This window comes from Suricata suricatta, chromosome 7, assembly GCF_006229205.1.
Source record: "Suricata suricatta isolate VVHF042 chromosome 7, meerkat_22Aug2017_6uvM2_HiC, whole genome shotgun sequence".
Lineage (NCBI taxonomy): Eukaryota > Metazoa > Chordata > Mammalia > Carnivora > Herpestidae > Suricata > Suricata suricatta.
The window spans coordinates 8,614,520-8,640,836 of record NC_043706.1 but is presented as its reverse complement, the minus strand read 5'-3'; the positions used below and the strand labels follow the sequence as shown (position 1 = coordinate 8,640,836).

At 42.2% G+C, this 26,317-nt stretch overlaps 1 protein-coding gene across 6 annotated transcripts in view; it reads left to right on the top strand.

Annotated features, from left to right (window-relative positions):
- The window catches only part of CDKAL1 (CDK5 regulatory subunit associated protein 1 like 1), a 646,364-nt gene that overhangs the window by 176,430 nt on the left and 443,617 nt on the right, over window positions 1-26,317 (top strand). For all 6 annotated transcript variants that reach the window (XM_029944073.1, XM_029944074.1, XM_029944076.1 and 3 more), the window contains one exon: window positions 16,425-16,473. In XM_029944073.1, coding sequence (XP_029799933.1) covers window positions 16,425-16,473 — 49 coding nt within the window. The remainder of the gene's footprint in view (window positions 1-16,424; window positions 16,474-26,317) is intronic.

Here is a 26,317-nt window from a genome sequence, read left to right as displayed (position 1 = left end):
CGTGCTCTTTCTCTGTTATTAGAAGCTCTGTTATGCTTCCGACTGTCTCTGGACACTCTCCCTTCCCCTGTTGCCGCTGGAATTTCATCACGTCTGTGTAACTTCCTCATCTTAGCACAAAAGAATGTTCGAGATGCTCTCGTTTAATAACCAAAGGTGACACAATCTAAAGCCATTGGATGGGATTTAAGTCCGTTACTAATACCTGCCCTTTACCTGCCTGTCCAGCACCTCCTCCTGCCATATTGTTGTACTTTTCCCATCCCACGGAGCCAGGCGCCATCCCTCCGGTGCGTGGGTGCCTTTTTCTGGAATGCTCCCCTTCCCTTCTACCCCTCCCGCAAGTCACGACTGCAGCGCTGTCCATTCCGTTCGGCTTCCTCTGAGTGGCCTTCAGCAAGCCTGTGTCTCCGCCCACCTGTCATCTGTTCTCTGGTCGCAGCCTTCCAGAGGGTTGTGATTTTACCTTGACTTTTATAATTTTTTGATAAAGGCCACCTTTCTACTTCGTTATTAATTTTATAGGACAGCTTTTCAGTCTTTTTAAAATCTCTGACCATGTTTCTCCAGCCTTTCCCATGATGCCTGATATACAGTAGGCACTCAATAAGCGTTCGGTGACTGACCAGAGGACTCCTCCTGTTGTATTTTTGTCATCGGCATGTCTTCTTCCCTGTGGGACACGTAGCATTGTGAGGTCCGGAGACCTCCTGTCTGTTCCCTCTTTCATTCTTTGTGGCCGTCACTGTTCACAAAAGGCCCGAAGGTAGTTGGCCACATGGCCCTTCACCCTGCTTCCCGGTCTCTTAGGGCTGTGCTTACCCAACACGCTCAGTCATCTTATTTTAAAATAAGCTTTATTGATTTTTTTAAAAAATATGAGAATACAGTATTCTCATAGAAAAATCATATGCAAAATTGGCACCTGGAATGAGGTTTATTGGATTTTTCTTTATATTACATACTATTGACGAGTTTTTGGTTTTTTTTAAGACTTTATTTTTTTAAATAATCTCTGTATCCAACTTGGGGGCTCGAACTTACAGCCCCGAGATTAAGAGCCGCACGCTCTGCCCGCTGAGCCAGCCCGGCACCCCGCCGTCGACGGCTTGCTACAGTGTGTTCTCAGTGTGATGAGCTCTGTCTGCCGTCGGGTCCTTGCCCTGCCAGCAAATTTAATCATCTGTGAACAAACATTCTCGCGTTAAACAGAACCTGGATGTTTGAGAAGTTTAGTTTGTTTTCACCATTTGGCTGTTTACTTTATGATTTCTCTTGGTCTAAGGCATGACGTGAATATGGACTTCCGAGTTATTTTTTCATGTCAGACTAACTTTCTCCATAAACATCGTCCTGCTGTGTTAGGGAAACAGGAAACTTGCTAGAATTCGGATTCAGAGATGGAATGTGGCAAAAACATAGGATTCATCTTAGATTTCATTTCAAGGAATTCCACCACTGGAATAGTATAATTTGTTTAGCAGGACAAAGCCTTTCGTCTGTGTAGTGTGGTACCATTTTCCTGAGCTCCACTATGAGCAGTGGTAGGCGAGGCGTATGTCAGGAGGGGGGGGACAGTCGACGGAAAGACGCCCCGTGCTGGTAATGGGGACGGCGACTTCAAGGGTGACCGCGCCTCATGACTTTGGCGACTGCCATCTCCCTCCTCCCATTTAATCTAGCACCCCCTGTGTTCCGAAAGTTCTTCACACTGACTTATTTCGCTCCTTTATGATAATGGAGAAATCACGTAAGAGCACATGTTTTAAAAGGGGAATAGAAAGAATATTCATAATTCCAGCACTGAAACACAGGAAGTATACCTCTGCTTATCCCCTTCACTTCTTTTTCTGACGTGTTTTTTTGTTTGTTTTTAACGTAAGCTCTGTGCCTGATGTTGGGGTTGAGCTCATGACCTCAAGATCAAAAGTTGCACGCTCTACCAACCACGCCAGCCAGGCACCCACCTTCAGACTTTCAGCCTCTGCACGCTTGACTTACTGTGATCTCCAAACCATTTTGTATCCTTATTTTTTTAAGAGTTTTTATACCATTTCAAATCTTGTGCTCGCCTGGGCAGCACATAGACCAAACCATTTTAAGTCTTGCGTTAGCATTCTCTTGAACGATACGCCATAATTTGCTTAACTATTCTTGCTGGATATAAGGATTTTCTAATTTTTAGGAAATATACATCATATATTGATGTCCACAAAGGGCTTTTTATTTTAATTGCAAGTCCGCGTGTGGTGAGAAGTCTCCAAAAGCGGAATCACACTATTAGTAACACTGAGTTGTAATTTAATTGTGTCCGATGAAACTGTGAGACGGAAAGGCGCCCCGTGCTGGTAATGGGGACAGCAATTTTAAGGATGACTGCGTCATGATGTGAAACATCATTTTCTAGAGCCGTTGTTCCCGCAGCAGCATTATGTAACGTGCATCATAACCAACTATATATAAAAATCATGTCCCTAGAACCTAAATTAAAAAAAAAATTTGGAGCAGGAATCCAAAATCATCTGTAACTGGTGTTTGAAAAGACCCGTGTCTGAGGATGATTGTTAGAATTGCTAAAAAAAAAAAAAAAAAAAAGAAAAAAGGAAACCTTCTCAGATAGAGTGAGTTTCACTGATTTAAAGAAATAAATTAATCGCTTTATACATAGAAAACAAATTCTGAAGTATAAAGAATACGAAGATGTTTAAGTTCATTGACTCCTTAGGCAACTGGTTTTCAAGGGTGTTTGGGAATTTGTTGCTCAGGTGATTTGCAGACCGAGTGAACACTGATAGTCCTTCACAAAATCCCCCTCACAGAATATCTGTCATGGAAGGCTGTACTAGAAGGGGAAGCAAGAACCCCTGTAACTGCAGTCTGTGTTTTGTCGCCTGCTAGGATTTCCCCGCACAGGACAGGGAGGACGTGTTGATCCTTTTGACCAGGTGATTGAAATAAAGAGCTGCCGTTAGGTGGGGATCCCTGGGTGAGCAAGCTCCTGAATTAAAAGATCTGTTTTCCTTGTCTTTGCAAGGGCTCGTGGATTAGGCATCTAAGAAGATACGTAATATTTAAAAAGGATATTACTACCATTGTAACGTGTGAATTTCCATCAGTATCCACCTTAGAAATGGCACATTTAATTCGTTTTCATTATCAGAGATAGCAGTGTAGTGAGGGCACGTAGTTACCAGTCGTGTGACCCCTGAGCATTTCATTGTCATCTCTCCTACTGTCACCTGAAAATACTCAATTGTAATTAATATTATTTGTATGGTGGTGAATGAAAAGAAAATAACATAATATCAAAACCTACCACCCTCTGCGTCCAGCAGAATGGGCTTTTCTGGAAGTAACCTCTAAACCATTCCCATTCTGGAGCACAAAAATGTCTAATTTTTTTATATTGGGAGAGGAGTGACAACAGGCTTGAAAACATACATGGGTTAGATGAAAAGGTTCTTCTTTTCTTTTTTTTAACCAAAACTTCTTTCATAGCATGCTTGAATGAAATTTTTATTTTATATCTAGAATATAAGAATGTACAGGTCACCAGTACAGAATGAAGATCTTAAAACATTTTACCTCACAGTGAAAAATTTTACGTCACTTGGGGTGGACTCGTTATGGTTAGCCATCCCCCTTGGAATGAGTTTTCATGCAGTGCCATTTATTTTTTTCGAAAATCACTACTGTTGTGTGTTTACTTTGGTTACTCTGTGCCAACTGTATGTAGCTCCAAGATCTTGTGATACCTACTGAATGCTCCTTTTCCTTCTCTTCAGCTCATGTGTTGTCAGGAAAGTTTCTTTTAGAGTAGTCAACCAGAAAGTAGACTGTGCTCTGTTAAAGTCTGCCAGAAAAAAGAAGAGTAGACTTCAGGATTCCAAAAGCCTGATTTCATGTCCCAGGGGTCACCACATCATTTTTCTCCAGCGAGCACTTCCTGAGTGCCCGTCACGTGGTTGGCACGGTTCCGGGTGCTAGGGATGCTGCCGTATGCAAGATGGCCGAAGATCGCTTCCCTCTTGGAGCTACGTTCCAGTTCTTGGATAACTGGTCTGAGCCTAGGATGTCTCTTCTCCAAGACAATGTGGCGGGAGGTTCTGAGACCACAGGGAGATTGACTAGTTGGGAATCTCTCCGTAAGGCTCGATGTACTTTGAGAAATATGTTTTGTGTCCATCAGTTAGAAGTTGTGTTAGGAATAGGTGGATGACACATATTTGCCTGAGCTGTTCTGGAGGCAGTGTTATTCTTCCGTTATTGCAGTAATGGTTTGTAGGCGTGATGTTTATTTGGAGGGTTCGTATTGAAAGTTTTAGGAGGGTGCATGTTTAGAAAACACCTTTTGTATTATTTTCTGTGCTCATGAATAAATAAGGACTGCATCTGAACTTGATCTTGGTGTTGATTCATCCCTCTTATTTTTGTAGTTATATACTCCCTCTAGAAATACTAAATAAAAAAATGTGCATTCATACACAGGTTATAACATTTGGAAACATCACTTCCCAACAGAATATATGATTTCATATTGAAAGTTGGTAAATGACTTCCTGCTTGGCCAGCTCTGAGCCCTGCAGGCAGGTGCACACTTGTCTTTGGATAGCTGAGCAAAAATGTCATTCCACACAGGTGTCCACTCCTCTCGGGGGCTGTTAACCAAGTTGATCTGCAGCGGCTTACGCATCTTTTCAGTCAGGCTACGCTAATATGAAAAGTCAAACAACATAGTGAGTATTTCAAATGTGGACACTTTAATTTTGAAAATTGTGTGTATAAACAAAGCAGCATTTGAAAGAGGCTCTATTTGAGAATATTTCTGTTGTATATCTTATTGCAAAAGGTAAATGAATTCATGAAGTGGGACAATGTCACAGTAATAGTGGCATTGATTTCGAGGGCAAAGCGTGAGAAATCGTGTCTTTTTGTTTGTCTCTACTTCATGTATTTCATCTTGTTATATTGCCTTTTTTGACCTTTAATTATTTAAAAGGCAGTATCATCACAGAATGACACGTAGATTTAAAAGCCCATTCATTTTTGTACCTTTTTCATTTCTTTTGTGTCCTTTTCTAATTTTATCTGTATGTGTATCTATTCTTCAGTCATTCTAATATTTTAAGAAAGTGGCATATCTTTGTAGTTATGAGCATGGATTCAGGAGTTAGATTGTATAGGTTCATATCCCTGATGCACCACTTAATTAGCTTTGTGACTTTGTACAAGTCACTTAACCTCTCTGTGCCTCAGTTTCTTCACCGGTAGACGGGAGGTAATAGTAGAACCTAACTCTGAGTTTTGTAAGGATTAAGTCAGTTAATACATGTAATGTGGTTAGCATGGCGCCTGGCATACAGTAAGTGCTCCCTCTGTATTAGCTGTATTATTATGATTTATTTTAAAAGGTTTTTTTAATGTTTTTTAAATTTATTTTTGATAGAGAGAGACAGCATGAGCAAGGGAGGGTCAGAGAGAGAGGAAGACACAGAAGCAGGCTCCAGGCTCTGCACCAGCTGTCAGCAGAGCCCGACACGGGGCTCGAAGCCACAAACCGTGAGATCATGACCTGAGCTGAAGTCGGCTGCCCAACCGACTGAGCCACCCAGGCGCCCCTATTTCTTTATTTTAAATTCACATAACTAGTAGAATCAACATTGAGCAGCACACCTTGTGCCCAGAACAAGAACTGTTTGCTAGAGATGCAGAGCTGACTAAAATGTCTTTCCCCCCAAATCTGCGAAATCCAAAGAGAGGCAGGAATAATCATGCTGAATATGCAGACGTGCTAAGTCCGTCCCCTGTGGGCACACACGTAGGATGACACTGTCTCAGACTTGGGCTTCAGAGCCGAGAGTCGCGATCGGATGCAGAGAGGGGAAAAGGGTTTCAGCAGAAGCCACAACATACCAAAGAAGAGCATGTGTGCCTTAGGGCGCCTGGAAGGCGGAGGACCAGCAGTAAGCGTGTCTTGCACCCGAGCGTGATTCAGAGGGGTAGTTTAAGAGGTGTAGTCTGGAGAAGTGCGGATGAGTGATAATTAGGGTCCTGTGCGGGTGGAGAGAAGCGGTCTGCATTGTGTGAGATGCTCAAGTGAGACCCAGCAGCACAGCCGGAAGAAATGACAGAATGACAGGGCACAATCGAGGGGCTGTTCCTCTGTGCCCCGTTTTCATTATTTGTGCGTTATTTTCTTGTATGTTATTTGTAGTGATCCTTTTTTCTTACTTTAAGACAGATTTGTTGAGGTATAATTAACATATAGTGAACTTTATCTTTGATGGATTTTGACAGACGTACTCTGTTTTGTGAGCACGATCACAGTTAAGAAACAACATTCCCCTTGTGCCAGAAGGTTCCCCGTGTCCTCTTGCGGTCAGCTTCCCTGCCTCCCGCTCCGCAGCCTAACACACATACCCACAGTCCTTGGCAACCGTGGTTCCGATTTCTGTCCTATGGTTTGGCGGTTTTCAGAATGTCCTAGAAATGGAATTACATGTTACTTTGTTTCTTAGTTTTTTTACTTAGTATAATGCCTTTGGTATTCATCCATGTAGTTGTGATTGTTACTAGTTTGTTAGTGTTCATTATGTAGGATTATTTCACTTTTGGACGGACCACAGTTTATCCGTTCACCAGTGGAGGGAAATCTGTTGTTTACAGTTCTGGGCTGTTACGTAAAGCTCCTGTGAGCATTCCTGCGTGGATCTGCACGTGGCACTGTCTGCACTCTCTGGAGCAAATACCCAGGAATGAAATGGTATTGCCGAGCCACATGGTAGACATCTGCTCAGCCTTCCAGAAACTGCCGGAGTGTTTTCCAGAACTGTTGGGCTCCTTCGTTCCGGAGCAGCAGTTGACTGGCTTCGGTTGCACTCCAGCTTACGGTCTTAGTGGTGGTGGCTGAGCCGTGCGAGCTCAGTGTGGTTGTCATTCGCTTTTCTCTGTTGACTGATGATGTTCAGCATATCTTCATGGGATTACTTGCCATCGGTATGTCTTCGGTAAAGAGTTGAAAGCTCCCACCTTCCCCTCTTTTTTGGTGACCTTGAGTTAGGAAACTATTTCTTAGAATGCCTGGGTATGCACACCTGTGCTCGCGCACACACGTGCACACAGTGACACAGTCATGGACACCACTATTTCTTAGGACATGAAAGAAAAGAAATTGATAATTGGACTTTATCAAAAGTAAGTACTGTTGCTTTTCAAAAGATATTGTTAAGGAAATGAAAAGGCAAGCCACAGACTGGAAGAAAATATTTGCAAATACATGATTTCTTAAATAGTGTATGTCTAGAATATATAAAGGACTCTTACCACTGAACAGAAGGCAATCAGTCTCTCTTAACATGGGGGAAATATGTGTCTTTTTATCACTTTTCATCGCCTTTTAACATTTTGATATGGTAGGGGCGCCTTGGGTGGCTCAGTCGGTTAGGCATCCGGCTTCGGCTCAGGTCATGATCTCATGGTTCGTGGGTTCAAGCCCCACATTGGGCTCTGTGCTGATAGCTAGCTCAGAGCCTGGAGCTTGCTTCAGATTCTGTGTCTCCCTCTCTCTCTGACCCTCCCCTGCTAATGCTGTCTCTCTCTTTCTCAAAAATAAATTAATAAAAACATTAAAAAATAAAATTTTGATATGGTAGGAAGTTGGAAAATTGGATGGGATTAGTGATGAGTGGATAATGAGCTTCTTTTGTGGTTTTGAAACTTAAAATGTATATTCCCAGGATATCAGAATAGGTCTGATAAAGTATGTATTTCTCTCTCTCTCTCTCTCTCTCTCTCATCCTTTTTATTTTTAAAGTAAGAAAAAGATTTATTCAACTTTTGGGTTTATCTGCAGTTTACTCTGATTGACACTCCTTTAGGCCAAGGACTTTATTATTATTTTACATTTTTAGATATATTACATGATTTTCAGGGCTTATTAGTACAGCATCTAGTGAATGTTAAATACAAGGTATGCATTTAACTCAGTTTTTCTTATATTGTTCTATTTTCCTGCAGCATTTATCTTTAAATTTTTCTTTTCCTGTTTTATGCTCTCATATTTGTTTCTTAATTAATGCATTAGTTTTGTGTGCCACATAACAAGTGACCACAAATAGAGTTACTTGACACAACGCGTAGCTACCGTTTCATAGGCCTGGGGATGGGAAGTTGGATCTGAGTTTTACTGGACTAACATCAGGGTGTTGACATGGCTGCGTTCTTTTCTGGAGGCTCTGCGGAGTCTTTTTCCTTGTTGGGACCCGGGGCCTATTCTTCGTGGTCCAAGCCAGCAGTGCCCTTCCTGTCTGGCCCAGAAGGGGAAGACTTGCTTTTAAGAGTTCCTGGGAGGGGACTGGGCCCACTTTAAATAATCCAGGTTAATCTCACCATGGGAAGGTCTCCTCACGTCTGCAAAGTCCATTTGCCAGGGAAGGCACCTTTCGTAGGTTCTGGGGCAGGATGTGGCCATCTTTGAGAGGCCAGTATCCTGCCTGTGACATATACCGTTATTTATTAGTTGATGTTTTACATCTGTAATCCGTATTTGTATTTTGCTTCTATTATCCCTCTTTTTAACTTTAGTGTCACTTTAGAAGTAATTTTTTACTTCATAGTATCGTCCAAAATAATGTCTCTATACAGTTGTGTTTTTCGTATGTTGAGTTTCGTCATAATTGCAGAAAGAGTTGTTTTTTTCCACTCCAGAAAGTTTTATAGGTATTTTAGTTGGATTTAAGAGGAGGAAGTTTCTGGTACTGATCCTCATTTTGCCTGGCATCCATCGAGCCTGGCCTTATCGGTCTTTTAGTTATTTTTATCTCTTACTGAGTGTTGTCACTCACTGGTACCGTTCAGGTAGGAAGCATGCTTTTAGTGGCGTGTGGAATGTGCTGCCGCTAACATTGATGGGAGGACTGTTTCTGCCATTGGGGCCGGATTTTTCTCAACGAGGAGGTGAAAGACGATAAAACTATCCTGGAAAACGGGAAAGTTCTGTTGAAAAAGTTAAGCCACATGTAGCATCCAGTATTCTTCTGTGTCTCTCGCTAGCAGATTTGTTCACGGGCTTGCGAAGTCAGTCGTTTTTCTAGTCCCGTTAGTTTAGTGACTGCTAACGGACCTCCCCACATTTCAGAGATTGGGGCATTGATCTCGCCTCCAAAACCATGGCTAGAGGTAGGGGCTTTCCTTCACAACTCGGAGAAGAACTTTTAGCAGAAAAATTGCCTTTTTTTTTTTTTTTTAAAAACAGAAGTCCATATTGACCATTAACCTATCGGATGCTGATTATTGTATCAGACCCTCATTATGGTAAGAGGCGTTTTGTTTTTTGAAGGTTGATAGCGTGTATAGGAGGTTTTGCAGTTTGGGTCTGGTGTTTTTTAATTCGGATGGTAATGACAGGACAGGGTGTCCTGGCTTATTTACATACAGCCAGTTAAAGGAGCCGATGAGAGCTTTCCTTTGGATCTGTGTGACTGGGTACCTGTCACCCATTATCCTCTCCTGAAAGGAGGTGACGTGTCTTGGGATAAAGTCTGGAAACAGTAAAGCCCCAGGCAGATCTGTGCAAGGAACAGAGTGATGTGGGTGCATTTTCAGTAGAATTAGCCTCCGTGCTGCTGCCGAAGGGGCTCTCCTGACCCCACAGGGACGTGCCCGTGCCAGCGGGACGGGGTCTGACCCGTGTGGCGGGCGGTGCGGCGTCTCACCTGGGCTCCCCCCTACTTCTCTGACCTCCTCCCGTCTCCCGCTGCCCCTCGCTCACCGCCATTCCTGTCTCCGTCCCTGGAGGTTCCTGCTGATGCTCTGTCTGTAGTTCCGGTCCAGGATTCATGCTGCCTGTTGAGAGGTTTATGGGGACCGCCGTAGCAGGATTGCCGTCTCCACCTCCTGCCGCTCCCAGATTCTGTTTTCTTCCTGGGATCTGTCATGACAAGACACGCACATTTTCAACTGTTGATGTGTTTTGACCCCCTCTCCCTCGTCGTCGTCATCAGAATATAAGGCCCACGAGGCGAGGACTTTGCATTTTCCACCATGGTGTCCCCAGTTGCTAGCACGATGTTCTGTGCGTCATTGGTGCGTCATAGACACTTGTGAAGTGAATGGCTGCCTCCGCTGGTGATTTGCCGAGAAAGTTTGGGGAGAATAGTTGTTTCCACGGTCTCCTGAACATCCAGATTTAGTGGGGTAGCATTCTGTGACCCTTTAGTGATGACCTCCATGTACGTGGGGAAAGGAACAGTCATGAAATGTACCACCCTCGCCCGTGTGCCGTTCCCGGATGAGATCTACTGAAATCCCTGGCAGGACTTGAGCTGGGTATCCTGGCGCCTTGGCTCCTGGAATTCACAGAGCTCTCTGCGGCCTAGGAATGTTTGAGGGTTAAATGTGATAGGGCCTGGGACATGGTAATCGCTCAGCAAATGTTAGCTACCCCTGTGCTGTTACTAGTCATTAACTTGTCTAGCTGCTAGTTGTTCAGGGAAAGGATCCTCGAGGTGCTCACGAGGCCAGGAGCCTCTGACCTCCCAGCAGTATCTGCTTGCTCCCTGGCTGGCCTTTTTTCCAGCCTCGTTGGTGGAATTGTGTCTGCGGCGTGTGTGAGTTTCCTGGCGCTGCCGTCACAAGCCGCCGCGTGCCCGGTGGCTGTCTCAGCCCTACGCTAAACCTGCACTTTCTGGTCTGGCTGCCAGCAGCCGCATGTGGCTCTTTTAAGTAATTCACGTTGAAAGTCAGTCTCTCCGTCCCAGTAGCTGCCTTTCTAGTCCTCGGTGACTACACGGGGCCAGTGGCCGCCATGCTGGGGAGCACAGCGCGTAAACATTTCCACTGTTGCAGAAAGTTCTGTTGGCCAGCACTGCTCTAAACCAAGAGCACTTTGACTTGTTTTAGGTGACTGCGTATAGGTTTGCTTCTTCAGTATGTGTTTACTTAGAAATTTGGAGTAGTTCGTAATAGCTGAATCAAATACTTTTATGGACTTCTTTTAAAAGTTCTGCAGCAGAGTGACTCGTTAATGTTATTTATGAATTGTTTGTTCCCTAACTCCTTTCTTCATTGTCGAGAACATATGGAGTGAGTAACAGAACATACTGCATGCCCTCTTTTCCCTGTATATTTATAACTAAGTGCCTGCAGGACACAAGATACTGTTTTATTTATTTTATTTGAATTATATGCCAGAAACCAAGCTCTTGTGTATTCAGGACTACAATTTATAGTATTAATTAAGAACAGCTTTCCTTTTCTCTGCAGAATGGATTCAAAACAGTCTTCATTACGCTACGTGGATCTTGAGTTCCTTCTCTCCTGATTGTTTTTTCTTCTCTCCCTGCCTCCCACATGTTTTTTTTTTTTTTTTTTTTTTGCCTTCTGACTCCTCTCTCCCATTTAACTGCCCCCTCTTCTTCTCTGCTTCCCCTTCTTGTTCTCCCACCACTTCCTCCAGGATCCACCTCACTAGAAGTGGGAGCGACACAATATTTTCTTTAAATTGTTCACTAAACTTGCCCCCTGCGTGTTTGTAATTTTCTTACTGTCTGGGAGACCCTTGTTCACATTCCAGAGGCCCTCCACATGTCCGCTGCTTAAATTATGTGCAGGGACCACTGATTCTTCTGCCATAAAGCAAATGGAATCAAGTTCTTCTTTAAAAAAAAAAATCATACAGTGGGGCACCTGGGTGGCTCAGTCGGTCAAGCAGCCGACCTCGGCTCAGGTCATGACCTCACTGCTCGTGAGTTCCAGACCCGTGTCGGGCTCTGTGCTGACAGCTCAGAGCCTGGAGCTGCTTCAGATTCTGTCTCCATCTCTCTGCCCCTCCCCTACTTGATCGCACATGTGCTCTCTCTGCCTCTCTCTCTCTCTCTCTCTCTCTCTCTCTCTCATATAAAATAAAACAAAAATCAGAGAATGTATTTTCAGCTGCATACATACGTTCGAACAAATTCTGTATAACCATTAGTGCAAAACAAAATCTCTTTATTTCTTCAACACATACATACGCACACACACACATTTCAAACTTTTATTTTGACATGGTTTCACACTCACAGGAAGATTACAAACAAAAGGAATTACCATATGCCCTTTACCCAGATTCTGCAAATGTTAATATTTTAATAAATTTGCTTATAATTATCTTTAAAAAAATATATATATACAGTTCTCTCTGATCCTTTGGAGAATAAGATGCAAATGTAATGCTTCTTTACGTCTGAATACCCATATATTTAAAAATGAGAATATCTTCATACACTACTAGAGTGTAATTATAAAAATCAGGAAATTAACATTGATATGCTCTGGGCTTCTGTGCAGACTGTATTCAGCCCTTGCCATTTCTCCCAATACTGTCCTTTATAAGAAAGGAAAAAGCCCCAGATCCAAAGTTGCATTCAATTGTCAGTTTTCTTGTAGCCTTTAATTTGGAATATTATCCTCAGATTTTCCTTGAGTTTCGTGACCTCGGCATTAGAATGTTTGACCACCCTCAGCCTGTATTATTATTATGATTATTTTTGTAGTAACAACCTTCTTGAGGTACAGTGGGCAGACCATATAGTGCTGTCATGAAGCATGTGTAGTTTAATGATTTTTAATATATTCAGAATTACGCCACAGTCCCCACAGTCAATTTTAGAATATTTTCATCACTCTAGAAAGCAAGCCAGCCCTCCCGACAGCTTCTCTCATTTCTGCTGCAGCTGCTCATAGGCAGCCAGTGATCTGCTCTGTCTCTGAGGATCGTCCTATTCGACCGGTTTATACACATGGAGCCGTACAGTATTTGACTTCTTTGGTCTGGCTTCTTCCCCGATTAGCAGAACGTTGAAGCATATAGTAGTCCCCCCTTTACATGGCGATGTGTTCCAAGAGCCCCCGTGCACGCACGCAGAAACTGTAGGTTGCCCTGAGCCCTGTATATACAGTGTTTTTTTCCTATGCACATGTACTTATGGTAAAGTGTAATTTATAAATTAGGCACAGTAAGAGATTCACAGCAATTACTATTACTAAAATAGAACAGTTACAGTCATACGCTGTAGTAAAAGTACAATGCAGTGTAACTACGTACCATGCGGTCTAATACGTGAATGTGGTCTGCTTCTCCCAATATCTCAGTGCACTGTGCTCATGCTTCTTGTGATGATGTGAGATGATAACATGCCTGCGTGAGGGGCATGACATGTGCACCGTGACGGAGGGCGGGGCTACTCTTGACTTTCTGACGATGTGTCAGAGGAAGGGTCATCTGCTTCTGGACTGCAGGTAAATGAAACCGTGGAAGGTGAAACCACTGATAAAGGGGGGGACTCCTGTCTATCATGTTCCCCGTTAACGGTTGAATGGTACTTCACTGGATGGATATTCACCCTTTTGTTGACCTCTTCGTCAGCTGATGAAACTTGAGTTGGTTCCACCTTTTGCCTATCATGAACAGTGCTGCTAGGAACGTTTGTGTAGAAGTTTTTGCCTGGGTGTATGATTTTATTTCTCTTGGGTGTGTGCTTAGGACTGGAGTCCTACTGCAACTCTGTTTAACTGTTGGAGGCTCTGCCGGACGACTTTCCAAAACAAGTGCACCCTTTTACTACGTCCCCAGTAGCGATGTAGAAATGTTCCCGTCTCTCTGTATCTTTGCCTGCGCTTGTTATTGTCTGCGCTTTTGATTATGGCTGTCGTAGTGGGTGTGGAGTAGTATCTCATTACTACAAAGTATATATAACGTAAAATGTACTACTTTGCCTAATTTTAGGTGTGTGTTTCAGTGGCTTTATATTCATTCACAATATTGTGCAACCATCATCTCATTCACCTCCGGGATGTTCAACTCTTTCCAAATTGAAAATCTCTACCCATTAAACAGTAGCTCCCCATCCTGCCATTGTGATTTTTTTAAAAAGTTTTTTTAATGTTTATTTATTTTTGAGAGAGGCAGAGCACAAGCAAGGGAGGGGCAGAGAGAGAGGGAGACACAGAAGCTGAAGCAGGCTCCAGGCTCTGAGCTGTCAGCACAGAGCCTGACATAGGGCTTGAACTCACAAACTGTGAGATTATGACCTGCGCTGAAGTTGGATGCTGAAGTTGGTGTCCCTCCATTGTGATTTTGATTTGCATTCCCTAGTTGCCTAATGATATTGAACATTTTTTCATTCATTCATTTATTGGCCATTCATAAAGCTTCCTTGGAAAAGTGTCCAGATCTTTCCCCCATTATTGAGTTGCAGGAACTCCTTATATATTTTAGATCTAAATCCTGTCATGTTTATGATTTGCAAAAATGTTCTTTCATTTTCTGTGTTGTCTTGTTACTTTCTTGATGGTGTCCTCTAATGTAGCAAGAAGTTGTAATTTTATCTTTTATATTTTGTGGTTCTTGTTTTTCTTGTAATGTCTAAGACACCAGCATCTAACCTGAGGTTCACCTATGTTTATGGCTATGTTTTCTTCTAAGAATATTATAGTTTTAGCTTACCCCCAACTTTTTAACATTTTAACTGCTTCTCCTCCAGGTTATTCTGACTGTCTTTCTCAGTCCGCGTGCTCCCAGGCTGGGCTCAGTGATCCCTTTGAGCGATGAGATGTCCAGCTGCCTAGGAAAGCGTTTGGGTTTTGATTCCATCATGGTTTTATCTCCTCTTGCACTACTTTTATTCTCTCTCTTGTGTCCTCAATTGATACCTTGGTCATTTGTCCACATGCACAGGGAAATTTGACCTATTCTTCTTTCCTTGTCTCACGCATATCTCCCCATCTTTCTATCCATCTGTCTGTAAGAGTAGTCTCTATTTGCTGTCACTATTTTCTTCGTTGTGAGTTATCACTGCTGAGCTCACTGCTTCCCCTAAGTTCATTGATTCCCTCATTGTTAAATCAGGCATACGCATTCCAGTGTCTATGTGCACTCACTATCTCCGTAGCATTTGACCCTTTCGGCTGCTTTCCTCTTCTTTGAACTCTGTTACTTTGGCTTTGATCACATTCTGTAAGGAAGACACATGAGTTCTCTTCATAAAACCAGAGCTTAGTGGTTCCGGCAAGGCAAGTTTGTTTGGGACTAAAGATCCAGCAGACATGTGGTTTGCCTTTGGCAATTTCTCAATAATTATTGCTGGGCTGAGTGGTCAGAAGCAGAGTCAAGTTTGTGTTCTCAAAAGTCTTTTCTTATTTCCTCTAAGACACTGAGCCCAATGGAATATTCAAAAGAGGTTTGCCCTTGTGCTTTTATTCAAGTCTTTTTCAAAGGTTCTTGTCTCATTTGAGTTCATTGCAGCATTGTTGTGTAATAGTGAAAGATTAGAGATAACGTTAGGGTCCATAAGTTTGGGTATGGATGAGTGCATTATGGTATCTCTCTACATAAGATACTGGGCAGCTATTAACATAAATGAAATAGACCTTATGTATTGACGATGTATAGAGGCAGGATTGTTATTTTCTGTCTCATCTGTCTATCTCATAATTTGCCAGGAGAAAAGTGCAGAACAAAGCTATATGTAAATATTCTGGACCAGCAAATGTCTTGGTATCTACTTATTAAACTGTTATGAATGATAATTCTCTTAGGAGCAGACATGGGGGGTGTAGGATGTTACAGGTTACTTTATTTCCTTTTTGTTTCTGATTTGTTTGAATTTTTTTGGTGAACATGTATTCTATAATAAAGCAATGGCTTGAGGATTGTGTAAGGTGTAGGTAATATCAACTTAATGGTTCTTTGCATTTTGACTTTCTCCCCTCCCTTAGCTTCTTGCAGGACAGTCTTTGCTTTTTACATTTTCCTTCTACACCCTAGCCACTCTCGCTCCGTCTCCTGAGTGGGCTGCTCCTATCCTGATCCGGCTTATTTCTTGAGAGGCACCTTTGGTTCTCTGAGGCACATTCTGACTTGATGTTCCTTCGACCTGAGCCCAACGCCCAGCCTGTGGCAGACGTTCTTTAACACGGGTTTCAGTGTTAGAGTAATAACGCATAGAATTTGGGGTAGATATCCCTCAATACCAGCACGCCCTTTTGCGTAGGTTGTCATTTCTGCCATTTTTCTTGAAGAATGAAAAGAAGAGCGTGTTTGTGTGAAGAGACGTGTTTTAATTAAACTGCAGTTTCTGTCCCTGGCTGTGTTGAGTTGATGTTGATAGGCTGTGCCAGCCGAACGCCGGGCAGTTCATTTAAATGTACTGTGATTTCCTCAGTTCTCCTGGGAGGGACGGGAGAGCGGTAATTTCATACTTCACTGTAACATAAGTCAGTAGTACAGAATTTCTTAAGTAAAAGCTCCAAGTGCATGAATTAAAGAAAACCTGAGTTCATGTGCTTAGAAAATGTGTTGCATTGGCTCAGGCCGTAGGGTCAACACAAATTAATGTTTCTTATCTCATGTAAATAGCTTGTCTAACCATTTGTTTTCTTTTTAGGTTCAACAGATAGATCGAGTGGTAGAAGTTGTGGAGGAAACAATTAAAGGTAATTCATTGTTGAGAGTGGGATACACAGATGTATACAGTAGTCCTCCTCTCTGTGCAGTTTTGCTCCCTGCATACAGTTAGCCGCAGTCAGCTGCTGTGTGGAAGCCGATGGTCCCCCTTCATCATCAGAAGGTCAGTGGTCGCCAGAGCCTGCATCGCACGGCTATCTCATTGACCTCGCTGAGCATCTTATCGTCACAAGTAGAAGGGTGAATGCAGGGGAGCGAGACACCTGTTTTTTTAGTGTTTTATTTACTATGTGCCTATTTACTTAGTTATTTTTGAGAGAAAGAGAGAGCAGGAGCATGAGCAGGGGAGGGGCAGAGAGAGAGGGAGACACAGAATCTGAAGCAGGCCCCAGACTCGGAGCTGTCAGGAGCTCAAACTCATGAACCGTAAGATTGTGACCTGAGCCAAAGTTGGATGCTTAACTGTCTGAGCCACCCAGGTGCCCGGAGAGTAAGATCCTTTGAGAGAGAGAGAGTCCACATCCACATAACTTCTGTTACAGACTGTGGTTGTAGTTTTTCTATTTTATTACTAGTTATGATTGTCAATTCCTCACTGGGGCTAATTTATAAATTCAGCTTCATCATAGCTCTGTACTTGTAGGAAAAAAACACAATACATCTAGGGTTTGGTACTATATACATACATATGTGTATATATATGGTTTCAGGTATCCCCTAGGGGTCTGAGACCATATCCCTGGGCTGATAAGAAAGGGAAACTACTATATTGTTTGAACTATATTATAAAAACATCACTTAGTTAACATTTATTTCAATATAAAATGATAACATCTTGTCCTTGACTGCTCTGTGTCCCGAGCAATCTGGGGGGCATTTGTCTGATGGGTTTATAAATGAGTCAGGTCATAGCCTATTTTAATTTCATTTTTGTTTTTCTGTGAAATAGATTTCATTGGAGTTTCAGGTCAGGAAGACATAATCAATTTTAAGATAGGAAATGATTTCTTTATATGTATTTCATTTTCTTTTTTGCATTTTTAGTTAGATACAGTTGACATTTTTGCATGTTTTTATATCACCTACTTGGTTGTAGTTACTATTTTTATTTTTATTTATTTTTTATAATAGTTTATTGTCAAATTGGTTTCCATAGAACACCCAGTACTTCTCCCCACAAGTGCCCCCCACCATGACCATCACCCCCTCCCCCCCTCCCCCTTCAGTCCATGGTTCGTCTTCTGTATTCAGTAGTCTCCCTTGGGGAAGAGTGAGGGACACAGATGAAGGGAGACTACTGTAGTTACTATTTTTAAATGTAGTTTTGGGGCACCTGGGTCGCTCAGTAAGTTAAGGGGCTGACTTAGCTCAGGTCATGATCTCGTGGTTTATGAGTTTCAGCCCCGTGTCGGGCTCTGTGCTGACAGCTCAGAGCCTGGAGCCTGCTTTGGATTCTGTGTCTCCCTGTCTCTGCCCCTACCCAAGTCATACTCTGCTCTTTCTGTCTCTCAGAAATAAATAAACATTAAAGAAGAGGGAACAAAAGTACTTTTAAGGGCCCTGGGTGGCCTAGTTGGTTCAGCGTCCAACTCTTGGTTTTGGTTCAGGTCATGATCTTCCGGCTCTGTGGGTTTGAGCTCCACACTGGGCTCTGTGCTGGTGGTGCGGAGTCTGCTTGGGATTCTCCCTCTCTCTCTCTCTCTGCCCCTCCCTCACTCATGCTGTCTCTGTCTCTCTCAAAATAAATCTTAAGAACTTAAAAAAACTTTAAAAAGTAGAATTCAATTTTGATACTCTTTTGTGTATAGGTTTTATAGTTACTTTAGAAAACAGAATCGTGCTTTATTTTGTTAGCCACTGTTCTTTGAACCAGATTCTTATTGAAGTCACTGAGAAATAAATTATCGTCACTTAACATGGTTTAATTTTTAAATATTCAATGTTTTCCCCTTTTAGATTAATACAAGTAAAAACCAGTAATACAATATTGAAATATTAAATGATTTGAGCTTTTCACTTAAAATTTTAATCATTTTATTATAAGTGGGGATTGTGTGTTTATAAATAGTAAATGGACTGCTTTCATCAAGCTGAGATTTTAACCACGTACTTTCCCCGCTGGCCTGTGTCTGATACCTTCCATGTGCTGTGACTCATTTATTTTGACTCTTTGATTTATTAGATAATCAGAGAATAGGGGAATCAGATTCCCCCGAATCTTCTTTGAAGTTTCAAAATAAAATGAAATGTCTTGATTTAAAATTCAAAGCAGTGCTCCTGTGGAATAGTTTGTCAAACTGTGTGCCCGAGTCCTATCTGAGGAACGCAGAAACGGAAGTGCTGGTGTTTACTGGGCAGAGGCTCTGTGGGGCTGGCGTTGCCCTAAGCATGTCACATGACCACACCTTACCTCTTCACAACAGCCCTGTGAGGTGAAGTGGCTGTCAGTACTCTCCCCATTTCTTGGATGAGGAAGTTGAGGTCCACAGGCACACAGCTTGTGAGTGCAGGGCTGGGATTTGCATCCAGGCAGGCCTCCTCCGGTGCCTGTGCTTTTATGTGTGATCCTGCGTCCACGTGACTGTACCCTGCTTCCCCGGCCTCTCCCGCTGGGGACTCACTGGGTGAGGGGTCGTTGGATTGCGTTCCTGAAAGCGGTGCTTCAGGATGCTTGCGGGTTTTGTGGCCTCACCCATCTTTTGTCTTAAGTACCCACCCTGATAAAGATAGCACAGGGGAAAATGTACTTGACCTGGGGTATGGGTGACTTTTGTAGATGCAACACCAAAGGCTTGATCTGTGAAAGACCGAACTGACAAGCCGGACTCCCTTAAAATTAAGAACTTCTCCTCTGCAAGAGGGGACTGTGAAGAGAGGAAGAAGCCAAGTCTCAGCCTGGCAGAAAAGATTTACCGAAGCTGCCCCTGATGTAGGACTATTATCTAAAATATATAAAGGACTTCTAAAGTTCAAGAGTAAGAAAATAAACAACCCAATGAAAACATGAACCAAATAACTCATCCGACACCTCACCACAGAAGATACATAGATGGAAAATAAGCATATGGAAAGATCACCTCATAGGTCATTAAAGAAGTGCAAGGAGGTATCACCACACACTTGTATGGCTAAAATCTGGACCACGGACAGCCCCACACTGGTTAGACTGTGGGGTGGGTGGTAGGAACTCTCCTTCATTGCTGGGGCTGGTGTGCAGCGGTGCCGCCGTTTTGGAAAAGAGTTTGACAGATTCTTATCAGACCAACATACTTGGAGCATGTGATCCGGCAACCATGCTTTTTGGTGTATACCCAGAGGTCTTGAAAATTTGTGTCTGCATGAAAACCTGCACACAGGTGTTTATTGCTGCTTTATTAATCTTAAGTGCCAAGAGCTGGAGGCGACCAAGATGTCCTTCTGCGAAAGGCCAAACAAACTGGTACACAGAGGCCATGGGACAGTAGCCAGTGCTGGAACGAAATGAGCTCTCGAGTTATGAAAAGACATACAGGAACCTTAGAAGCACATCACTGAGTGAAAGAATCCAATCCAAAATGGCTACACACTGTATGATTCTAACTCTGTGACTTCTGCCAAAGGACCACCAAAGAGATAGTAAAAAGATCAGTGTCGTCAGGCTTGGGGAGGAGGGGAGAAAGATGAGTAGGTAGGCGACACAGAGTGTTTTAGGACAGTGACACCATTCTGTGTGGTACTGTCATGGTGTGTACACGGTGTTACACATTGTTCCGAAGCCATGGAGTGTTTAGCACCATGAGTGCACTGTAGTATGGTCTTCGAGTGTCAGTGATGGTTTGTTGATGTTATACATGTGCCATTCTGGTGGAGGATGTTGACACTGGGGACAGCTTGGTCGTGGGTGTAGAGAGGAACTCTACTTTTCTCCTTGATTTTGCTGTGAACCTAAAACTGTTCTAAAAAATAAAATCTAATAAAAAAATGGTAATATTGTGCTCTGAAGGTGGCCAGATGGCTTGTAGAGATATAATTTCTATAGGAAATCATAGAAGGTAAAGGTAAAGTACCTTTTTTTTTATAATGACAGTGCTCGTGACACCAAATATGTAGGCTTTTATACCAAACAAACTTTTTTAGTTAAACAGCACAAATAAGATTTTTTTATTTGTCACCATTAAATGTCTGATTTTTAATCAAGATTCTGGACTAGGGGCTCATAGTCCATCAGCTTGTTCAACTTTAGCTCTGGTCTCATCCTCAGGAGCTTTTCCAGAACCTTCACCATGAAGCTTAATCGGTTTTCCCAGTTCATATTTGGGCTTTTTCAGCATTTTTACTTTTCTGATAGAGACCTTATGGAGTGGGTACATGGTCTGACAGGCCTTTTCTGTGTCTTTTCTGAAGCCCTCTGGAATCAGTTTATTGACTACTCTTTTCAAGTCATTTGTCTGCACTTCTTGGGTCATGACTTCCATCATCTTTTTTGGAATTTGGAGGCCTCTTGATGCTTAGCATAAGAGGCCTTTTGAATGTGATCGTTGTGTTTTAAGTAAAACCAGCACAAAATAGACGAAGCAAATAACCGATGCTGGTCCTGGTACCCGTGTGAACGGCAGTCGTGGTCTGCCGTTTTTGACCATGGAGCACATTTTGTCAGGGGAGATCCAGGCCATGGAAATTAGTGAAGTTTTTGCGATGCACATCCTCAGTAATTAGCGTGAGTTTTCTAAATGTAGCTTCATCATTCTGCAGTAAGCAAGGCTCACTTCTAAAACACTATCCTTGAGGCCCTCAGATATAATTTCGATTCCTTTAGTTCTTGTGATTAGTGTTTTTCCCAATATATATATTTTTAAGAGAGAGAGACACCACAAAGAGGGGAAGGACAGAGAGAGAGAGAGAGAGAGAGAGAGAGAGAGAGAGAGAGAGAGAGAGAGTCCGTCTAGAGAATCAGAGAATTCCAAGCAGCCTCCAGGCTCTGAACTGTCAGCATAGAGCATGACACGGGGCTCAAACTCATGAAATGTGAGATCATGACCTGAGGTAAAGTTGGATGCTCAACTGACTGAGCCACCCAGGTGCCCCCTCCAATATTTCTTACACTGAACATAGCTGGTGCTTTTACATCCTACCAATCTTACTTAGAAAACAGATCAGCTATTTTCTTCTTGCCTCCCTTTCTGCCGCTTTTCATAAGGCGCTTGTTTTTCCCGGCCACCATGGTGCTGTTCAAGGGAATCAAAAGGGCTATAATGAGCGATTTTGCCATGAACGGTCTGGAATTAGTGCAGACAGACCTCATAGGTTAAGGGGCTCAGTTTCATTACACTACCCACCACTCTGGATGTCAGTTGCAAGTCCAGACTGCCACCTGTACTTCTGACACGACCCCATATTTAGGTTTGATGATTTGCTAAAGTGGCTTGTGGAACTCAGGAAAAATTCTTTACTTATGATTACTGGTTTATTATGAAGGATAGAACTTAGGAACACCCACATGGAAGAAATGCACAGGGCAAGCTATATGTTAACAGAAATGGACCTTCCATGCCCTCTCTGGGCACGCCACCCTCCCAGCACCTCAGTACTTTCACCAACGTGCAAGGTTTCTATGGAGTCTACATGACATATGCATGATTGATGAAATCGCTGGCCAGTGCTGCTTGAACCCCCAAAGTTGGGGGGTGGGGGGGATGCAAGATCCAATGTTTTAATCACATGGTTGGTTCCTTTGGCAACCAGCCCCCATCCTCTTACCAGTTACCTCATTAGCATAAATCCAGGTATGGATGAAAGAAGCTTATTAAGAATAATCAAAAATGCTCCTCTCACCCTTATCACTCAGGGAATTTTGAGTTCTAGGGGCTCTATACTAGGAACTGAGGATGAAGACGAAATATATATTTCCGGTTATATCGCCCTATCCCAGAGTGCCTATCACCTGTAGGTCGAGTTGACTGGAGATGGCTTCTCACTGAAGAGTTTTTGCTTGAGTTTGTTTGTTGGGGAGAATGAAAGCAGATTTAATTCTAGAGTTCACAGCTGGAGAGGAGTTGAAGATGAAGTTGATGGGGATGTTGATTGGCAGGCTGACTTGAGGGTGGCAAGGCCAATGAACTAAGTATTAGTATTGCAACGGGAGAACTGTAGAGATGGACGAAATGATTTTCGTAGGTTCTCTTAGTTGCCGATAAGGAAGGTGAGCTAGAGAAGGGGTCAGGTGACTTATCTGAGATCTGGTTGCTGGAGCTCTGGACCGATCAATGAACTTCTGTTCTTCACTTCCTGTTGTCAGTATTTCATTTAGGAACCACAAGTTGGTGGAATACTGTGGCGTTTGTAACAGCTAATTAGTTCTGTATTGACATTCAGCAGGTTACTTTCTCTCTTTTTTTTTAAAATATTTATTTTTGGGAGAGGGGCAGAGAGAGGGGAACAAGGATCTGAAGCAGGCTCTGTGCTGACAGGCTGACAGCAGAGAGGCCAATATGGGGCTTGAACTCGTGAACTGTGAGATCATGAGTTGCAGTCGGACGATCAATTGACTGAGCCACTCAGATGCCTCTCAGCACGTTACTTTCCTGAGATTCACATTTCTTAGTTCAAAATGGAGATGATTAATGGATATGACTTTTCAGATACCTAGGACATACTACGGGATCAATTTTTGTTACTGTTTCTTACTACCTCCTTAATACCTAGGCTGCTGAGATCATCTAACTGCTAGAAGTGACTCTTCTTCCAATCTGACTATATATGCTGTTGTCGTTTTCCTGGGATTATTTTATACTCCTGCCTGTGGACCTTCAAACTGCGACTTCATAGTGTGATCTTAAGTATCTTTTACTTATCATTTTCACTGTTTCTTTCATTGATTCCATATATACGCCTTTTGCTGCAGCCAAAATGTGCTCTTTGATGTTTCTTGTGTATTATTTTTAGCTTGCGCTGTTTATCTTTGGTCCTGCACATGAGTGGATAAGTTCCGTTAACTCTTACAGATCTTTCTCCACCTTTCCGTGCGTCTATAGACGCTGGCCTGTATCTCATCAGTAGTATCCTTGCTGTTGGATATCTACTTGCCTTTTTCCAGCTGGAGGTTGGAGGCTTGATTAAGGGTGACATAGGAGTATTTGTTACACTTCCTCACTCTCTTCTTCGCTGCTCAGGTCGGGTTTGTGCTCCCTCACCTGCACCACAGGTCCTGCCAGGTGGCCCACTCTCCTCATTCTGTTTCTCCAGGTTCTTCTAGCTCTTCCCTTTCTTTGCTTTGTCAGGCCCAGGGGTGGAAACAGCACCCCATTGTTGGGAGCCTGACAGTATTGCATTGTCTCTTGTTGGTTTTCCTAACCTTGCCAAACCTTAGTAAATAGTCCCTTTATTAAAACCTCTTCAGTTATCCAGTGTACCATCTGCCTTGCCGGCACCCTGATTGACAAATGCTCCGTGGAGAAAGAAGCAAGTCTCTGCCCAGAAAGGCCAGGTGGAATGCTGCCTGACAAGAGGGTTTTGCCCTAACTGTCTTGTTTCCACATTTGATTCCTGTTGGGCTCTCTTCATATGTCCTCCTTGAAGGGAGTTTGGACATACAGACTCTGCCAAAACCTGTTGGCATTCTTTTTACTGCTTATGTTATGTCAAGTCATGTTTTAAAAAATGAGTTAATACACTACTTTGATGCCCAGTAGCGTTTATTACAATCAACGTAAAGCCATATGAAGCCTGTTCCATTTGTGTCTGTCTTTGTTGGAACAAAATGGAAAGTTTTAAGTTATTCTGAACGAATCCTCACTATTTTAATAGTGGCCTGAAAATTCTCTCCATTTATAGCATTTACTTTAGGAGAAACCAGATTATAATGAATTTAGGATTTTCCCCCATATCATCTTGGTAATTCAACAGGCATGTAACTGATTCTGAGGGAAGAAGTTAAGTGTTTAAAGGATTGATATTTGTTTATTTCTTTTAAAATGTTCATGTACCTTAGTCTTGGTTTACATGGTTGTTAAAAATTTTTTTTGTTTGAAAGCTCTGAAGGGGATATAAATTTGTATTTCTTCTGATACATGTACATTAAGTCCTCCCAACAAATAAAAAATCATTTAAGTTCTTCTCTTTGTAAAAGTAGTCTGGGTAACATGAGACAAATGATTGCAAATAAACATTGCCTATTGAAGTTAGAAAAATGTTTTTACTATTAAGTCTTATTTCTTCCCCTCTAATAAAAGAGGCCTCCATTGTAAAGAATACGCTTGCTGGTATTTCATTCAGTCTAATTCCAAATGCCTCCAGTGTTGGTAATTCAAGACTTTCCCAATATGGCACAATCTACAGGCTTAACTGATTTGCCGTTTCCCTTAACTTCTCAGTACTTGATGCAATCTTGGATTAGACTGACTGAAATTCCCAGGGTGCCTTGCCAAATAGCCCCTTCTTATTTAACACATTGCTATTCATCTTCAGTCTGTCAGATTTTGTATTTTGCATTTGATACTAATTCAAAGTATAAACTTGTCATGAATTGAGACTGGAAGGCAAAACTGTTCTATGAAGCATGGTTTTTATCAGTGTTAATGAACGAGTGACCTCCTGAACGTCCCACGGAGATTTACTGGAGGATGTTTCCCAGACTTAATGAGTAAGTGAATTGAGCTTGGAAATGTAACACAGTCCATCTGGGATGGGATCGGACCACAGAAGCGCATCTACTTCTTCAGGGTTTGTTTTTCAGTAAAATCATTTTATTCATTTTCAAAGTATGCTTTCAGGGGACACTTCTGTGCACGCTCTCCGTATGCATAATCGCTGACAGTCACTATATAGTCTGAGGCGCTGGAACATGTTGCGTATTGGTTTTGTTCATTGGGAATACTTCTCAGGCGCACTGGTGTAACTAAGTAAGTGATAAGCTCCGTCTTGTAACAACTAAAGAAGTCGGGAATTTATTGCTGTTGTTTATTTAGTTTTTTTCAGCGAGCCTGTTTGTTAAATGTATGTATCCTGTGGTTATATGTGGTTATAGTTTTGCAACCATATTTTGCTAACTTCTTAAATGAGTTTCTGTTTTTTCCTCTCTCTCTCTGCTTTTTTAGTCCCTGAGATTAGCAATAGGATCTTACCTTACTTGTTCTCTATCCTGAAATATACATTATTTCTAGAATGGACATTTTTTTAAAATCCATTGTATCTCTCTTAGATAGCCTTTTCCAAATCATAATAGTTTAGAAAGACCAATAGGGAAGATTTCCTTATGGTCTCCAACAGCAAAGTTCTACCGCAGGAATTAAGTTCGTGTCTCTTGTCACTTTATTTTGTAATGGCTGGTTTGGAATAATGACTGGAAAGGGCCATCTATTAGAGAAACCGCCTTGTTGTATCTTGTCTGTATTTCTCTAACTTTATAACTTTATTAGCTAAATTATCAGTTCTGTTTCCAGCCACACATACACAGTTGAGTGGCCCTAGTTGCAAAATATCCAGTAGATGCTGATAAGGATCTTCTTTAAACATAAATGGTCATGTTGACCATTTTGAAAAAGTGAAAATATAGTTAAATAACTGTCATCTTGTCTAATATTTTTCTCTCATTAAAGCTTTTAAAACAAATGCTTATGTGTGCCTCCCAGATGGATTCTGCTACTTGATGATACCTTCAGAATCGTTTTACGTGTTTTTGGTTTGTCTTTAATTACCCTGCTTCAGTGTGTTCGTCACGTGTACTTCCTTTTCTCTTCAAAGGTACATTTTCTTATTGTTCGAAGCCACCTTTCATTATTAACGGAATTAATTTTTATGAAGTCTTGGGTATTTCATTAACTTTTGCCTCTTCATTCTGGACTGGGGCTACATGGGAGGGTAGATGGGGTTGAATAATTTGTTAGTTTGACAGTCTTA